Here is a 15,517-nt window from a genome sequence, read left to right as displayed (position 1 = left end):
CTTCAATCTTTCCCAGCATTAGGGTCTTTTCCAACGAGTCAGTTCTTCACATCAAGTGGGCAAACGATTGGAGTTTCACCTTCAGCATCAGTCCTTCTAACGAATATTCAGGACTGATTTCCTTTAGGATGGACTGGTTAGATATCCTTGCAGTCCAAGGGACTCTCAGGAGTCTTCTCCAACACCACAGTTCAAAAGCATCAATTCTTCAGTGCTCAGCTTTCTTTATAGTCCAACTCTCATATCCATACATGACTACTGGAAAAACCGTAGCCTTGACTAGATGGACCTTTATCAGCAAAGTAATGTCTCTGCTTTTTAATAAGCTGTCTAGGTTGGTCATAGCTTTTCTTCCAAGGAGCAAGTGTCTTTTAATTTCATGGCTGCAGTCACCATCTGAAGGGATTTTGGAGCCCCCCCAAAAATAAATTTGGTCATTGTTTCCATGGTTTCCCCCTCTATTTGCCAGGAAGTGATGGGACGAGATGGCGTGGTCTTGGTTTTCTGAATGTTGAGTTTTAAGCCACACTCCTCTTTCACTCTCCTCTTTCACTTTCATCAAGAGGCTCTTCAGTTCCTTTCACTTTCTGCCATAAGGGCGGTGTCATCTACGTATCTGAGGTTATTGATATTCCTCTGGCAATCTTGATTCCAGTCTGGGCTTCAATCAGTTTGGTATTTCTCATGATGTACTCTGCATATAAGTTAAATAAACAAGGTGACAATATACAGCCTTGACATACTCCTTTCCCAATTTGGAACCAGTCTGTTGTTCCATGTCTGGTTCTAACTGTTGCTTCTTGACCTGCATACAGATTTCTCAGGAGGCAGGTCAAGTGGTCTGGTATTCCCATCACTTGAAGAATTTTCCACACAGAGTTTGTTGTGATCTACACACTCAGAGGCTTTGGTGTAATCAACAAAGCAGAAGTAGATGTTTTTCTGTAATTCTCATGCTTTTTCTATGATCCAGCGGATGTTGGCAATTTGATTTCTGGTTCCACTAGTAATATTATAATAGTAAAACTCTGATTTATTATTATGTACCTGGCACTGGTGGACACTTCTATTTATGATGTATGCCATTTGTTTATGAATAATCCAGGAGTACCATGTTATTTATTTATTTTTTTTATTCCAGACACTTGGACCATGTTGTCACAAACCCTGACATTTACACTATGGTATATTCATCCTCCTAGAGCTCTTTGATTTTTGTACTATACTTACTTGAATGCTTATTTTCCATGCTTAAGGTCCTTGAGTGCTATTCACTTTTGCTGCTATAGTGAATTTGCACTCGGTGGATAGATGCTATATATGTATTTGGTTAATGAAGGAATATTTCTGTTGATCTGAGTTCTTCAGGTAGCAAGAACAGCAATAGAACAACATACCATTAATATGGGACCATTAATATGGGAGTAATTAACCATTCAAAAGAAATAAGTAGTATGATAACCATAACAATATGAGACGAACTTCATTATTTTTACATAGAAGCAGAAAACACAAAGCAATTGTGGTCACAGGAATTAATAGGATAACAATGACCAGCAATTTAACAGATTAATGTCTCCACTGCTGAGCTTGTTAATGAAAAATGCTATTTTTTTTCTTAATGGGATCTCTACAGTACAAATGTTTCAAAAGTGTAATGTTTTATCTCACAGGTATTTGTATACTGAATTTTGTTAGGCCTTTCACTGAGAATGAGATTCAGACTGGTAGTTTCAAATTACTGTCTGTAGTTCTAATGCTTTAATTTCCAAAGGGGTCATTATAAGGAGTGAGGGGGGTGGGGACCCTCCAATGTTGATGGCACAAAATGTCAGTGCTGTTAACAATTAAATGTGAAAACATTTAAATAATGCTCTTGCACTGACACCCAAAGAATAAATCTATTAGGATGGCATCTAGATAGCAGATGATTTCACAGCAAAGTGCTCCGACCCCCATCAAGTTAAGAATCAATAGAACTTAGGTAACTGTGGTAGAGTCAAAGATGGTCTCAGCTCATGAAAGGCCCTTCTGTGCTGGAGTTATATTAAATTATCACAGCTAATGCAAAATCAAACTTGGTGTAAAAGATAAAAGGGTAAAGTTCTCACAAGCGATCACTTATCACTCCATTCCGAAATGCATACAGCATTCATTATAGATCGAAATGCCACTCAAATTTCATCATTTAGTCGGGTTTTGAAACAGCCAAACCATTAATAGAAGAGAGTAGCATTTTATATTTATACAACCAGTGACTAATGAAACATTATACCCTGTGTGCAAAGGAGAGAAAAAAAACAACAAAACTTTATTTTGTAATGAACCCAATTGGAGCCCTTTTAAAACACAGTGTATTATGGTTTCACTGTTTCATCGAGCCTCGCATTACATGTGTCAATAATCCTAGGTAAACCAGTGTTGAACTTCACAGCATTTATCTCGCAGCATGAATAGCACTAATCTATGGGGTGCTTTTCATGAACTGTAGTTCAAAAAGCAAAGCCAAAAATGACTTCTTACAAAGTGCTCAGAGAAATATTTATTAGAAATATGTCAACTGCCAACTACCTAAAGGTGGCTTGGCTCTTTAGGAAGTCATACTGTTGGCTAGCTTGCAAACACTGAGAAAACATGAATTTTCCCCCACTTGAATTACTTAAAAAAATGAATGACATATTTTTCATCAAAGTATATTATTTCCTCTGTCACTTCCCTTCTAATTGTCTATGTTTTTATGTCATATTGCTTTCGACACAATGTGACATGCTATGCAACATGCCTCCAGTTTCCCAAAAATTGTTAGGTGAGATAAGCACTTAAAGTTGAGGGTGAATCAGACTTCACTTCCATGACTGTAGTATCTAAACATCCAGATCAGCATGAACTGTAAGTGACTCCTGGATCCTGCTCTAAGGATCTAACTTATCTTCTTGACACACTCAAGGTTGTTATATTCTCTCTGGTAGTGAGCCTGGCAGGGGGTTACCACATTTAATTCCAATTTATCAGTCTAACTTGATCAGGCTGATCTTTCCCCAAAACTGAAATGTGCACAATTCATGAGATACCATAAATTACTCTCTCAGTTCTACTGTTTTCAAGATGTTTATATGTGGAAAGTCTATTCAGCACAAGCCGTTGTTTACCTTCAAGAGCAAATTGTTGCGAAGAACTGAGAAATGGTAGACACGAAAGCAATTTGAAAATAAGAAAGTTTTGTAAATTGATTTAATATAGTATTTTGGCCTGTATCATAACAACATAAGTATCTTTGAAAAAACAAACGGGGTTATTTTTCCCCTAAAATTAAATCACTTTACAAACAGTTAGACCTTATCCCCCAAATTCCTTTTTTTGGAAAGTTATAGAATTAATCCATGTTTCTTACAGTTATTTTATACTTAGATTCATGAGTAACATTTCAAATAAATGTACTCTGTAACTTCTAAGATCCACTAGATTTATTACAGCTTTGTATAGCTTTTACACAATACTCATTCAAATACTGTAATACTATGTAGAACATATTAGTCTTAGAAAATGTTTTCTTGGTGAAATATATGAGAAAAATCTTACACTCTATAATGCTTTTTTTCTCTTTGAGATTCACATTGTACCCTGTAAATAAACTCTGAGAAGTCTTGAAATAAAGAAATATGACTAATTTCATTTATTGTGATATTTACCAGTTTCATAAAAGTTCATCTTCATTTGTCCTGACTTTTGGAGTTTACAGAAAATAGAAATCCTCTCTAATCTTGGGAACTGGCATGTCTTTTTGCCATTTTGCTATATTTACTCAAAGTATGAGACTAATGAGAGGAGAAAAAAAAGTTTGTGGGTGTTTTAAATTATTATGCATAAGAAATTAGTTCACTTATCATTAGTACTGTACCCCTCTGTCTTTGCTGCATCTTGATGATATACTATCATTCTTTGTAAAACTACTAATAGTAACTATAAAATATACTTTTATGATAATTCTATCAAAATTAACTTAAGGAAAGTTTTCATGATTCTGATTTATTATTAAAAGCATTTATTTGTAAAGCATAAAGAAAACCATTAATATGATTTACTAGTCACCATCAAATAATACACAGTGTATTTGCAATTAAAAAATCATTTACAAAACAGTTTTTATTTCCTAATATATGCTTTAATTTTATGTTATTATTTTGATTTGAAATATATTAGTTGTGAATCTTGGAGATATTTATACTTATGAGAAGTTCTTCCGAAAGAAAATGAAAACCTGTTTAAATTTGTTTATTATTCTAAAGATTTTGATAAATTTTAGCAGTTTTTCAGGTCATTCATTCTTACATGTATAATAATGTCAAAAAGGTACTCACCATGTACAATGAGAACGTACTCTGCACTGCTTTGGCCAATTGTATTTGTGGCTTCACATCGGTATGTACCATTATCCGTTTTGTTGAGGAAAAGAATGTTTAGCTCCCTACCACTCACAACCATTCGGTCAGGATCTGGTAATTCTCCACCATCCTTTGTCCACAAAACAGGTTCTGGCCTATTGGATTTAAACATGCATATAGACAAAAAAAAAAAAGAAAAAAAAATATGTATATGTATATGTATACACAAAATGTTACATATTGTGTGACTCAAATAAATCAACCAATTTTTATTTAATACCCACTTTGTGGATAGCAATGTGCTTGCTAATCTCTGTGCTGTGCTGGGCTTAGTCACTCAGTCGTGTTGCCTCTTTGTGACCCCATGGACTCTAGCCCACCAGGCTCCTCTGTCCATGGGGATTCTCCAGGCAAGAACACTGGAGTGGGTTCCCATGCTCTTCTCCAGGGGATCTTCCCAACCCAGGGATAGAACCCAGGTCTCCCACATTGCAGGCAGATTCCTTACCATCTGAGCCACCAGGGAAGCCCTGCTAACTTCTGTAAGATACCGAAAGAACCATAACACACTCACTCAGAAGATTTGGAGGTATAACAATTATAATTTGATTTTTTTCTCCTTAACGGAGGAGACATGTATTAAGGAACTAATCAGTAGAATCATTATAGTAGTCACCAATAGACTACAGGTCCTGGGACCAGATTCTGTGGCTAAATGGTTCTTGCCTACTGGCTTCTGGAAGACTGTTTTTGGGATATTGGAGCAGCCTTCCAAAGAAGTACCTGGAATTATACCTTTGCATCTGGGGCCGCCATAATGGCACAACTTTGCCTGAAACCACCTGAAACTTCTCCCTCTTACCTTTCCTGTTTTCTCATCTTCCTAGAGGCTTGTTTTCCCTGAAAGTTCTCTTTTTATTCCCCTTAGTTTTATTGAGATATAACTGACACATAACATTAAATTAGTTTAAAGTGCACAGAATAATGATTTGATATATATATATAAATGTTGCAACATGATTGCCACAATAAATTTACTTAATACCCATCACCTTACATAGTTATAATTTTTTTCTTTTGATGAGAACTTCTAAGATCTACTCTCTTAATACCTTTTATGATCAAATATTATTAATTATGGTCAGCATACTATACCTTATATCCTCATAACTTATCTTATAATTGGAATTTTGTACCTTTTGATCATCTTCACCCATTTCCCCTACCCCCACCCCTGCCTCCAGCCACTTTTATTCAACATTGTACTGGGATTCCTAGCCAGAGCACTTAAGCAGAAAAATAAATAAAAGACAACCTAGTTGGAAATGAAGAAGTAAAACTGTCTTCATTTGCAGATGACATAAGAACATATATTGGAGAAGGAAATGCAACCCACTCCAATATTCTTGCCTGGAGAATCCTATGGACAGAGGAGCCTGGTGGGCTATATAGTCCATGGGGTCACAAAGAGTTAGACATGACTTAGCAACTAAACATAGGAAACTCTAAAACTTCCACTGAAAGAACTGCTAAAACTAATAAATGAATTTAAAATTACAAGATACAAAATTAATATACGAAAATCAATTAAATTTATAAACACTATCAATGGAATATCAGAAACAGAAATTAAGAAAACAACCTATTTTACAATTGCATCAAAAAGAATAAAATACTTAGCAAAAAAACCTGACAAAGAAAGTGAAAGATCTGTACACTGAAAACTATAGACATTAATGAAAGAAACTGAAGAGGACAAATAAATGGAAAATTAATCTGTGCTCATAGATTGAAAGAATTAATATTAAAAGTCCATAATACCCTAAGCAATCTGCAAATTTAATGCAATCTTTATCAAAATTCTAATGGCAACTTTTCACATAAAAAGGACAAACAATCCTAAAATGTGTATGGAACAACAAAAGGTCCCAAATAAGCAAGGAATCTTGAGACAGAGGAAAATAGCTGGAGGTTTCACACTTTCTGATTTCAAATGATATTTCAAAGATATAGTAATTAAAACAGTATGATACTGGCAAAAATACAGACCCATAAATCAATGAAAAAGAAAGTTCAAAAATAAACTGACACATATATGGTCATTTAATTTTTTTACAAAGGAAGCAGGAATATACTATGCAAAAAGGGCAGTCTCTTCAGTAAATGGGGCTGGAAAAACTGAATAGCCACATGCAAAAGAATAAAACTGGGCCTCTGTTTTACAGCATAAAAGTCAACTCAAAATGTGTTAAGCACTTGAATGTAAAACTGGAAACCTAAAACAGGAAAGAAGGTCCTTGACATTGACCTTGGGGATGATTTTTTTTTTTTTTGTATTTAACACCAAAAGCAAGGGCAACAAAAATAAAAAAAAATAAACATATGGGAACACTTTAAATTAAAAAGCTTCAGCATAGCAAAAGAAACCAGTTAAAAAATGAAAAGGCAACCTATGGAATGAAGGAAGTTATTTGAAAATATTATGTGTAGGTAAATAAGATAAAGAGTAAATATCCAGAATAAAGAAATAACTTACACAAGTCAATAGCAAAAAATGACCTGATTAAAAATAGAGAATCAGAAGATATTTTTCCAAAGAAAACATACAAATGGACAACAGGTACATGAAGAAATGTGCATCATCATTAATAACCAGGGAAATGCAAATCAAAGCCTGAATGAGATAACACTTACATCTACTAGAATGGCTATCTTCATAAAGACAAGAAATAATAACTGTTGAGGAGGATATGGGAAAAGGAAATGCTCTTACATCATTAGTGGGAATATAAGTTGGTGCAGCCACCATGAAAAATAGTAAGGTGATTCCTCAAGGGCTTCCCTGGAGGTTCAGTGGTAAAGAATCTGCCTGCCAATACAGGAGATGTGGGTTCAGTCCCTGGGTCAGAAAGATCTCCTGGAGAAGGAAGTGGCAAACCACTCCAGTATTCTTGCCTGGGAAATCCCAGGTACAGAGGAGCCTGGTGGGCTACAGTCCATGGGGTTGCAAAAGAAGATGGACAACACTTAGCAACTAAGAAACACAGGAGATTCATCAAAAAATTAAAGATAGAACTACCATATGATCCAGTGATTCTACTTTACGGTATATATCCAAAGGAAATCACTATTTTAAAGAGGTATCTGTACTCATATTCCTTTTAGCACTATTCACAATTGCCAAGTCATAGACCCAACCTAACTATCCACTGACAAATGAATGAATAAAGAAATTACAGGAGACAGGGAGGCCCCTGAGTGCAGAATAAAAGATACTTGAGTAGTTACAGAAAGAAAGAAAATAAATTACAAATGTAATGGAATATTATTCAGTCATTCATAAAGAAAGAAATCCCGACACTTGTAACAACATGGATGAAACTTGAGGGCACTATGCTAAGTGAAAAAGTCAGACAGAGAAACACAGCTACTTCAATATGACTTCATTTATGTGGGTTATCTAAAAAACCTGAGCTCATAGAAACGGGCAGTTCTCCATTAATCAAATACTTGCAAAGAATTCTCAAAACCTGCTTTTAGGGAAGAAAGGATAAATGAACCATGAATTCTGTCTTCAGAGATTTCAATCTTATATAATTACTAATAATAGGAATAGTTATTAGTATCTATCACTGTTTGATAATGGTAGTTATCCTAGTTGCTTTAAGTAGTTTCTATAATCCTCATAAGAATAAGGTTTTTAAAAAATGTAATGCAGATACTAATATAGAACATTAGAGATGCATTCAAACCCTGGTCTGACTACATAGTCAATGCTTTGTCCACTACCCCTTGTATTCTAACATGATGAATATTTTCCTAATTCTTCTATGTCAACATTTCCAACTTTAAACATCTTACCATTGGAAATTATTTTCAAAAGAGCTTTAACTATTTGTTTATTTTGGTGAAAAAGTGAACTTATGTTTTGTTGTTGCGAATATATTTATTAATAGAATATAGGTCTTGATAGTGGTGCCTATGACCCTAACACTTTTCTAGGATGAAGAATATATTTTTTTCTGCAAACTTTCACAAAAAAGACAAAAGTTGTGAAACAATGAATAAATATTGTAAATTATATCAAAATAAGCAGATCAGCAATGTGATGAAAAATCACTTAGTCTTTTAGTAAAAACTTGTTCTCCAAAAATGTTAGAATAATACACTAACTTATATCACCATCTAGTTATATAGACAACTTACTCTGATAGCGTCTTTAATAAAAGTCAAACCTTAATACTTCTCAACTTTCTTCATATATCCCACATTTTATTGTTGCTATTTTAGTTTACTAATTCTTATTTTAAAACTGATGGACGGGATGATCTTGAACCATTCTCATTCTTAGCATTCTTTGAAGAAAAAGGCTGGCACAATAAAATTATGACTAACTGCATATAACAAATTATTAGAAACTGTGTACTTTCTACAAAGCCACATAAGACCAACATTAAAATAACAGCTATATTAAGGATAATTTGAATTTTAGAAAATTAATCTTTAAAATACTGCTCAACAGAAGTATTTTATATTAAGAAGCAATGTTTTTGTAATGTATAAGTTGGAATTTTTAAGCACATTGATAATTGTACACACATACCTATGCATTTCCATAAATAAATTATATTCCCCAAATCCAAACTGTCATAATTTTTTCTCTCTTAGTATTTGTAAGCTTGAAGTCACATCTTAAACATATAAGCCTGTAAATATGTAATTAAATTTAGATATATATTTTAAATTAGTGTATAAAATAAAGATCTAGAAAAATTATTCATTGTTACTATTTAAAAATTTTCTTCTAAAAAAGATAATTCGCTCTTTTAGGAAATAATGAACAAACACCTGGAGAAATATTTCCAGGAGATTCTAGCAGTATAAGTTACTGCTGACACCAAACACTGCAGGATTCTCAATCATACTCTGTATCATAAATCTTCAAGGTGGCAAAGAAAAGTTAGCACCATAAAATGAAATTTTAGCAAAATGGAGGTTAGAGTTTATGCCTCAATTAAAAATAGCCTACACATATTCGAATTAGTATTTAAAATGCTCAAGCGACTTAATATCACAATAACAATATTAAGTGATTTAGCAAGTCTTGATACAATTTGTGTTTCATCTTAATAAAAAGGACCCCTAGGCTTTCTCTAATTGGAACCTAGAAATGATTGAGTTTCTTGCTGCAAAAGAATAAAAATCCTCCCTGCTGTTCAGGTAACCAAAGGAGATCATTTAAAAAGTGGTTCCAGTCTACAGTTAACTCTGGGATAAGGCTGAGAAAGAGGAGGAGCCAGACAGCAGGAGTCACAGGCCAGCGACATAGTATCAGGCATGAGATAACACTGCAACTAACTCCACACGTGTGACTCCATGGCAAGGATATTAAGGGCCTCAATCTGGAGAGCTGCCCCTTTCAAAGCAGTTAACTTTCAGTTAAAAGTTGAAATTTTTCATCTGAGATAAACTTAGATCTATGTTATGCCTACCAAATCTATAAGGCTGAAAAGATGTTTGTTTTTCTTCTACCCCTATAGATGGGTGTGCAGCAGTTTCTTCCTAGGGTAAGAAGAAATACAGCAAGAAAACTAATTAGAAAAAAAAAAAGGAACCAAATATGACTGTATATTTTTTATCTTGTATTCTAAAGTCTTATTAACTTGTTTTTATCTCAACAGGCTTTAAAAAAAAAACCTTTTATTAATTCACTATTTATTCTGTAGATATCTAATAGGAGAATCTCTTATATCTTTAACAATTTCTTATTTATAAATTAGTGTTGGAAGGAATTGCCACAACTTTCTCAGACTCCTGGTTTATTTAATATTTGACCTTGATATAAACATGATTACTAATATCCACCCAAACTCTTGAGGTAGTCATTCGGATATTTATTCTGTAAAGTTATGCCACAGTACCAATCTCTCCAACTCTCCCAACAGTACATGGACTCATAATCTCCCTAGGTACTGATGAGAATACCTATTGCTGAAACTATTGATGAGTTTTGCCTTCAAAGCTCCCATTGTTCCCTTTACTCTAATGCTCAAGAAGAATAAAGAATAAGCAGTTCAGTCATAGAAATATCCGTCCCACAATACAGACCTTCTAAGGAAAGAATTTTAACATCCTTACAAATTTGGACCGAGGGTGGAGTCTTCCCTGGTAACTCAGAGGTAAAGAGTCCGCCGGCCAGTGCAGGAGACATGGGTTCAATTTCTGATCCTGGAAGATTCTATACTCCATGGAGCAGAGTAACTAAGCGCCCTGCACCAGGACTATTATGCTTGTTCTCTAGAGCCCAGGAGCAACAAGTATTGAGTCCATGAGCCACAACTTCTGAAGTCTGTGCACCCTAAACCCCACGTTCTGCAACAGGAGGAGTCCCACACATCGCAATTAAACGGTGATTCCCTGCAATCACCACAGATAGAGAAAGCCCACGCAGCGATGAAGACCCAGTCCAATCAAAAACAAACAAAAATTTAAAAAGTGGACAGTAGCAAAATATCTTCCGATTTTGGAATGGATATATGCTCTGGTATCTTCTTTTTCCCAAATGGCTATCCCCCCTTGAATTCTGTAGTGGCTTTTCCTCCATAAGCACAATGCATGTTGGGTTCTAAATTTAAAATTAATCCTGTGAAAATCAACTTACTTTTTCTAGATGAAAGCAAAAAAAAAAAAGTCACTGTAATAGCATTCAAGTAAATGTCTTGTTCTGGTTCAAAGGAAAGGAAAGAAATTACATATTACAATTACATATATCTTACATTTCCTTTAATATAAGACAAAACATGAATGTATTGTTAATAACTTGGGACCTTATGCACTTCTATGGCACATGAAGATGACTGGTGCTTTTATTTCCATTTAGAAATTTCGCAGGTGGCAGCAAATGTGATTGAAGCTTCAATAATCTGGATATTTTTTTAAAAAGTCTAATTACCCTCTAATTCTTATCATATTTTTACTGTAATGCAAAAGAAGGTAGTGAGAGTTATATAAACATCTTGATTCATTTTTTCTTCTTTAAATAAACTTTTTAATCAAGAAATTATACCACAGAGTCTGTTTTTAAAACCTTAGCGTTCATGCTATCCAATTTTTAGAGAACTGGAAGGAGAGAAATTAAATGTAAATTAATCAACAATTGGGTTTGAAATTGGGTTCAAGTTTAGAATTTTAATTTTATTGGATTCCTATAGGGAGTCTTCTGAGAAAAATCTAGCCCAGATAATCTCTGTTGGGTACATGGAGATTACATTCATAAACCACAGTCAAACTCTGTCAACCAAGTGAAGAGAAAGACAAAAAGATAATATGAAAACAGTTAGACCCTGGGGTTTCTTCCTCCTTTTTTTAAATTTAAAATATAAACACAAAGGAAGTTCAAGGAGTAGCCTTTCTTGAAGCTGTGAAACTAATTCAAAATATAATTTTATAATGAGTCTCAGTTGGAGGCATAGGACATGGTATATGAATGAAGAGACTGAAAAGGATTACTTATGGAGTTATTTATTATGTTGATCATTTCAAATTTAAAGATACATAAAGGGTTATTTTGTTACTGAGGATCAAACAAGGTGTTTCTGAACATAGTTTGGAAGTAACTTTTTATATTTATTCAAAGGCATATTCTTAATTATTGTAAAAATATAGATCTAGGCCTTTGGAGAATACATCAAATTGTGATTTTTCCTCAGATTTGATTGTTGTGCAGCTTAATCACTATGAAATTTGTTTTCCTTTTTTTTCTGATATTGATTTTATACTTTCCATGGGAGCAATTCTTAAAATATCAAATAACTTTTACTATTGGTCAAGTTAACTTTGAATGTTTTACTTGTCACAATTGAGGTTCATTTAAAAGCATAATCAATGAAACACTTATGTGTCTGTCTTTATAGATATGGTTTTTGCTTAAGGCAAAACAAAACTTCAGACATGCTTATAGTAGAGTAATCTTCAATGAGTCTCGAAAGGTTTAATTACCAGAAAATCTCCTATTCTTACACTTACATCTTAACACACCTAAGAAATCAATGAATATTTTTGTTGTTGTTAATTAACATATGCCTACATATTCTTGACTAGTTACTTCATAAGTTTGCACAATTATTACCTAATAAGGATCCATAAACAAATCAGTGCAAGTTTTGAACCAGGAGTTATGCGGGATATAAGGAAAATAAAATATTATCTGTTCTCTCTGATATTATATTTTAGTACTTTATATAAGATATATGTAATCAAGCATAATATTGGGCAGGGCATAGTAATTGGCATAAATGAGTTATAAAACATAACAAAGATTCATCATATCTGTATTAACAGCACTGTACTGCAACAGGCTTTATGAAAGATATAGCTCTTGATTCATGTCTTAAACTATAGTAAGATAAGTGTTAAAAATGGAAGATGCCAACTCAAGAGCAGTCAGAATCCTGGTTAGGACACTTGCCTTCCAGGGGCCATATTGTTGAAGAGATGAATTTAAATATGGTGAATTCCAGGAAAGAGTATAGAGTTAGTTGGTGATACTGTTAGTGGCTAAGATAACAAATTAAGAAAGGGCAAAATTAAAAGTGCTTGATGTAATGACTGAGTTGGAAGTAATAAAATCAAAAGCCGAGATGTAAGTTAACATTAAGGAATAGGATCAAATATGCTAAGAAGCTTAGTCCAAGACAAAGTTACTAGGATATAAAGCTAAGCATGAAAAAGTATTATTTTAGTATTAGACCAGAAGACTGATAGTGCCACCAATATGAGAGACAAAATGAAATGTGGTAGAGAAAATTCTGATCATAAAGAGGAGGGTAAAAAAAAGCAAAGAAACAGAAAAGTTTGGAACAGACATGTGCAAGTTAAAAACACAATACATTTAGAATGGTACATTAGTTAACCTGGCACTCAACCCTGGCCTCGAGTATTATGTGGAAAAATCCAGATATTAATGAAAAATAAAAATACTTTGTTAAGACTTTCAAGAAGTAAATATTTCTGATAAGAGATATCTATGTTATCAAATAGTATATCTGATAAAATTATTAATTTCTTTAAATATACCATTGTGAAATATCTGAAAAACAAAAACTTAATGAAGAGACAGTATACAGAGTTCTGAAGATAGAAACCAAAGTTTTACATAATTTTGGAATAATAATAAAGGAAAACACATAATAATAGGATAAAATAGGAGAACCCTTGGGAAAATAAACATAACTTTTTGGAACCAGAAAATATATGGCGTAAATGAAAAGACATTTGAGGAATCAGTGAACTAAAATGGACTGGAAAGGGTGAATTTAATTCAGCTGACCATTATACATACTATTGTGGGTAAGAATCCCTTAGAAGAAATGGAGTAGTCCTCAAAGTCAACAGAAGAGTCCAAAAGGCAGTACTTGCGTGCAATCTCATAAATGACAGAACGAGCTCTGTTCATTTCCAAGGCAAACCATGCAATATACGAGTAATCCAAATCTATGCGCCGACCACTAATGCTGAAGAAGCTGAAGTTGAACAGTTCTATGAAGACTTACAAGACCTTCTAGAACTAACACCCCCAAAAATATGTCCTTTTCATTATAGGGAACTGGAAAGCAAAAGTAGGAAGTCAAGAGATGCCTGAGTAACAGGCAAGTTTGGCCTAGGAGTACAAAATGAAGCAGGGCAAAGGCTAACAGAATTTTGCCAAGAGAACACACTGGTCATAGTAAACACCCTCTTCCAACAACACAAGAGATGACTTTACACATGGGCATCAAGAGATGGTCAATACTGAATTCCGATTGATTATATTCTTTGCAGCTGAAGATGGAGAAGCTCTATACAGTCAGAAAAAATAAGACCAGGAGCTGACTGTGGCTCAGATCATGAATGCTTTATTGCAAAATAAGACTTACATTGAAGAAAGTAGAGAAAACCACTAGATGATTCAGGTATAACCTAAATCAAATCCCTTATGGTTATACAGTGGAAGTGAGAAATAGATTCAAGGAATTAGATTTGATAGACAAGTCCCTGAACTACAGACAGAGGCTCATGATATTATATAGGAGGTGGTGATCAAAAGCATCCCCAAGAAAAAGAAATGCAAAAAGGCAAAGTGGTTGTCTGGGGAGGCCTTACAAATAGCTGATAAGAGAAGAGAAGCCAACAACAAATGAGAAAAGAAAAGAAAGATATATCCATCTGAATGCAGAGTCCCAAAGAATAGCAAAGAGAGATATGAAAGCCTTGATCAATGATCAATGCAAAGAAATAGAGGAAAACAATAGCTTAAGAAAGACTAGAGATCTCTTTAAGAAAATCAGACATACAAAAGGGAGCATTTCATGCAAAGATGGGCACAATAAAGGACAGAAACAGAATGGATCTAACAGAAGCAGAAGATATTAAGAAAAGGTGGCAAGCATACACAGAAGAACTATACAAAAAAGATCTTAATGAGCCAGATAGCCAGCATGGTGTGATCACTCCCCTAAAGCCAGACATCCTGGAGTCTGATGTTAAGTGGGCTTTAGGGAGCATCACTACAAACAAAGCTAGTGGAGGTGATGGAATTTCAGCTGAGCTGTTTCAAGTCCTAAAAGATGATGCTGTGAAAGTGCTGCACTCAATATGTCAGCAAATTTGGAAAACTCAGCAGTGGCCACAGGACTGGAAAAGGTCAGTTTTCATTCCAAACCCAAAGAAAGGCAATGCCAAAGAATGCTCAAACTACTGCACAATTTCACTCATTCCACATGCTAGCAAAGTAATACTCAAAATTCTCCAAGCCAGGATTCAACAGGACGTGAACCATGAATTCCAGATGTTCAAATTGGATTTAGAAAAGGGAGAGGAACCAGAAATCAAATTGGCGACATCCAGTCAATCATCAACAAAGCAAGAGAGTTCCAGAAACATCTACTTCTGCTTTATTGACTATGCCAAAGCCTTTGACTGTGTAGATCACAACAAATTGTGGAAATTTCCTAAGGAGTTGAGGATACCAGACCACCTGACCTACCTCCTAAGAAAGCTATATGCAGGTCAAGAAGCAACAGTTAGAAACATACATGAAACAATAGACTGATTCCAAATGGAGAAAGGAATGTGTCAAGGTTGTATATTGTCACCCT

General features: G+C 34.3%; 1 protein-coding gene across 5 annotated transcripts in view; it reads right to left on the bottom strand.

Moving 5' to 3' along the window:
* CADM2 (cell adhesion molecule 2) overlaps window positions 1-15,517 on the bottom strand; it is a 1,201,425-nt gene that overhangs the window by 101,754 nt on the left and 1,084,154 nt on the right. For all 5 annotated transcript variants that reach the window (XM_043892917.1, XM_043892915.1, XM_043892916.1 and 2 more), the window contains one exon: window positions 4,359-4,537. In XM_043892917.1, coding sequence (XP_043748852.1) covers window positions 4,359-4,537 — 179 coding nt within the window. The remainder of the gene's footprint in view (window positions 1-4,358; window positions 4,538-15,517) is intronic.

Source organism: Cervus elaphus, chromosome 31, assembly GCF_910594005.1.
Source record: "Cervus elaphus chromosome 31, mCerEla1.1, whole genome shotgun sequence".
Classification (NCBI taxonomy): domain Eukaryota; kingdom Metazoa; phylum Chordata; class Mammalia; order Artiodactyla; family Cervidae; genus Cervus; species Cervus elaphus.
Note: the sequence above shows the minus strand (reverse complement) of the source record. Positions and strands in the feature narration are given on the sequence as shown.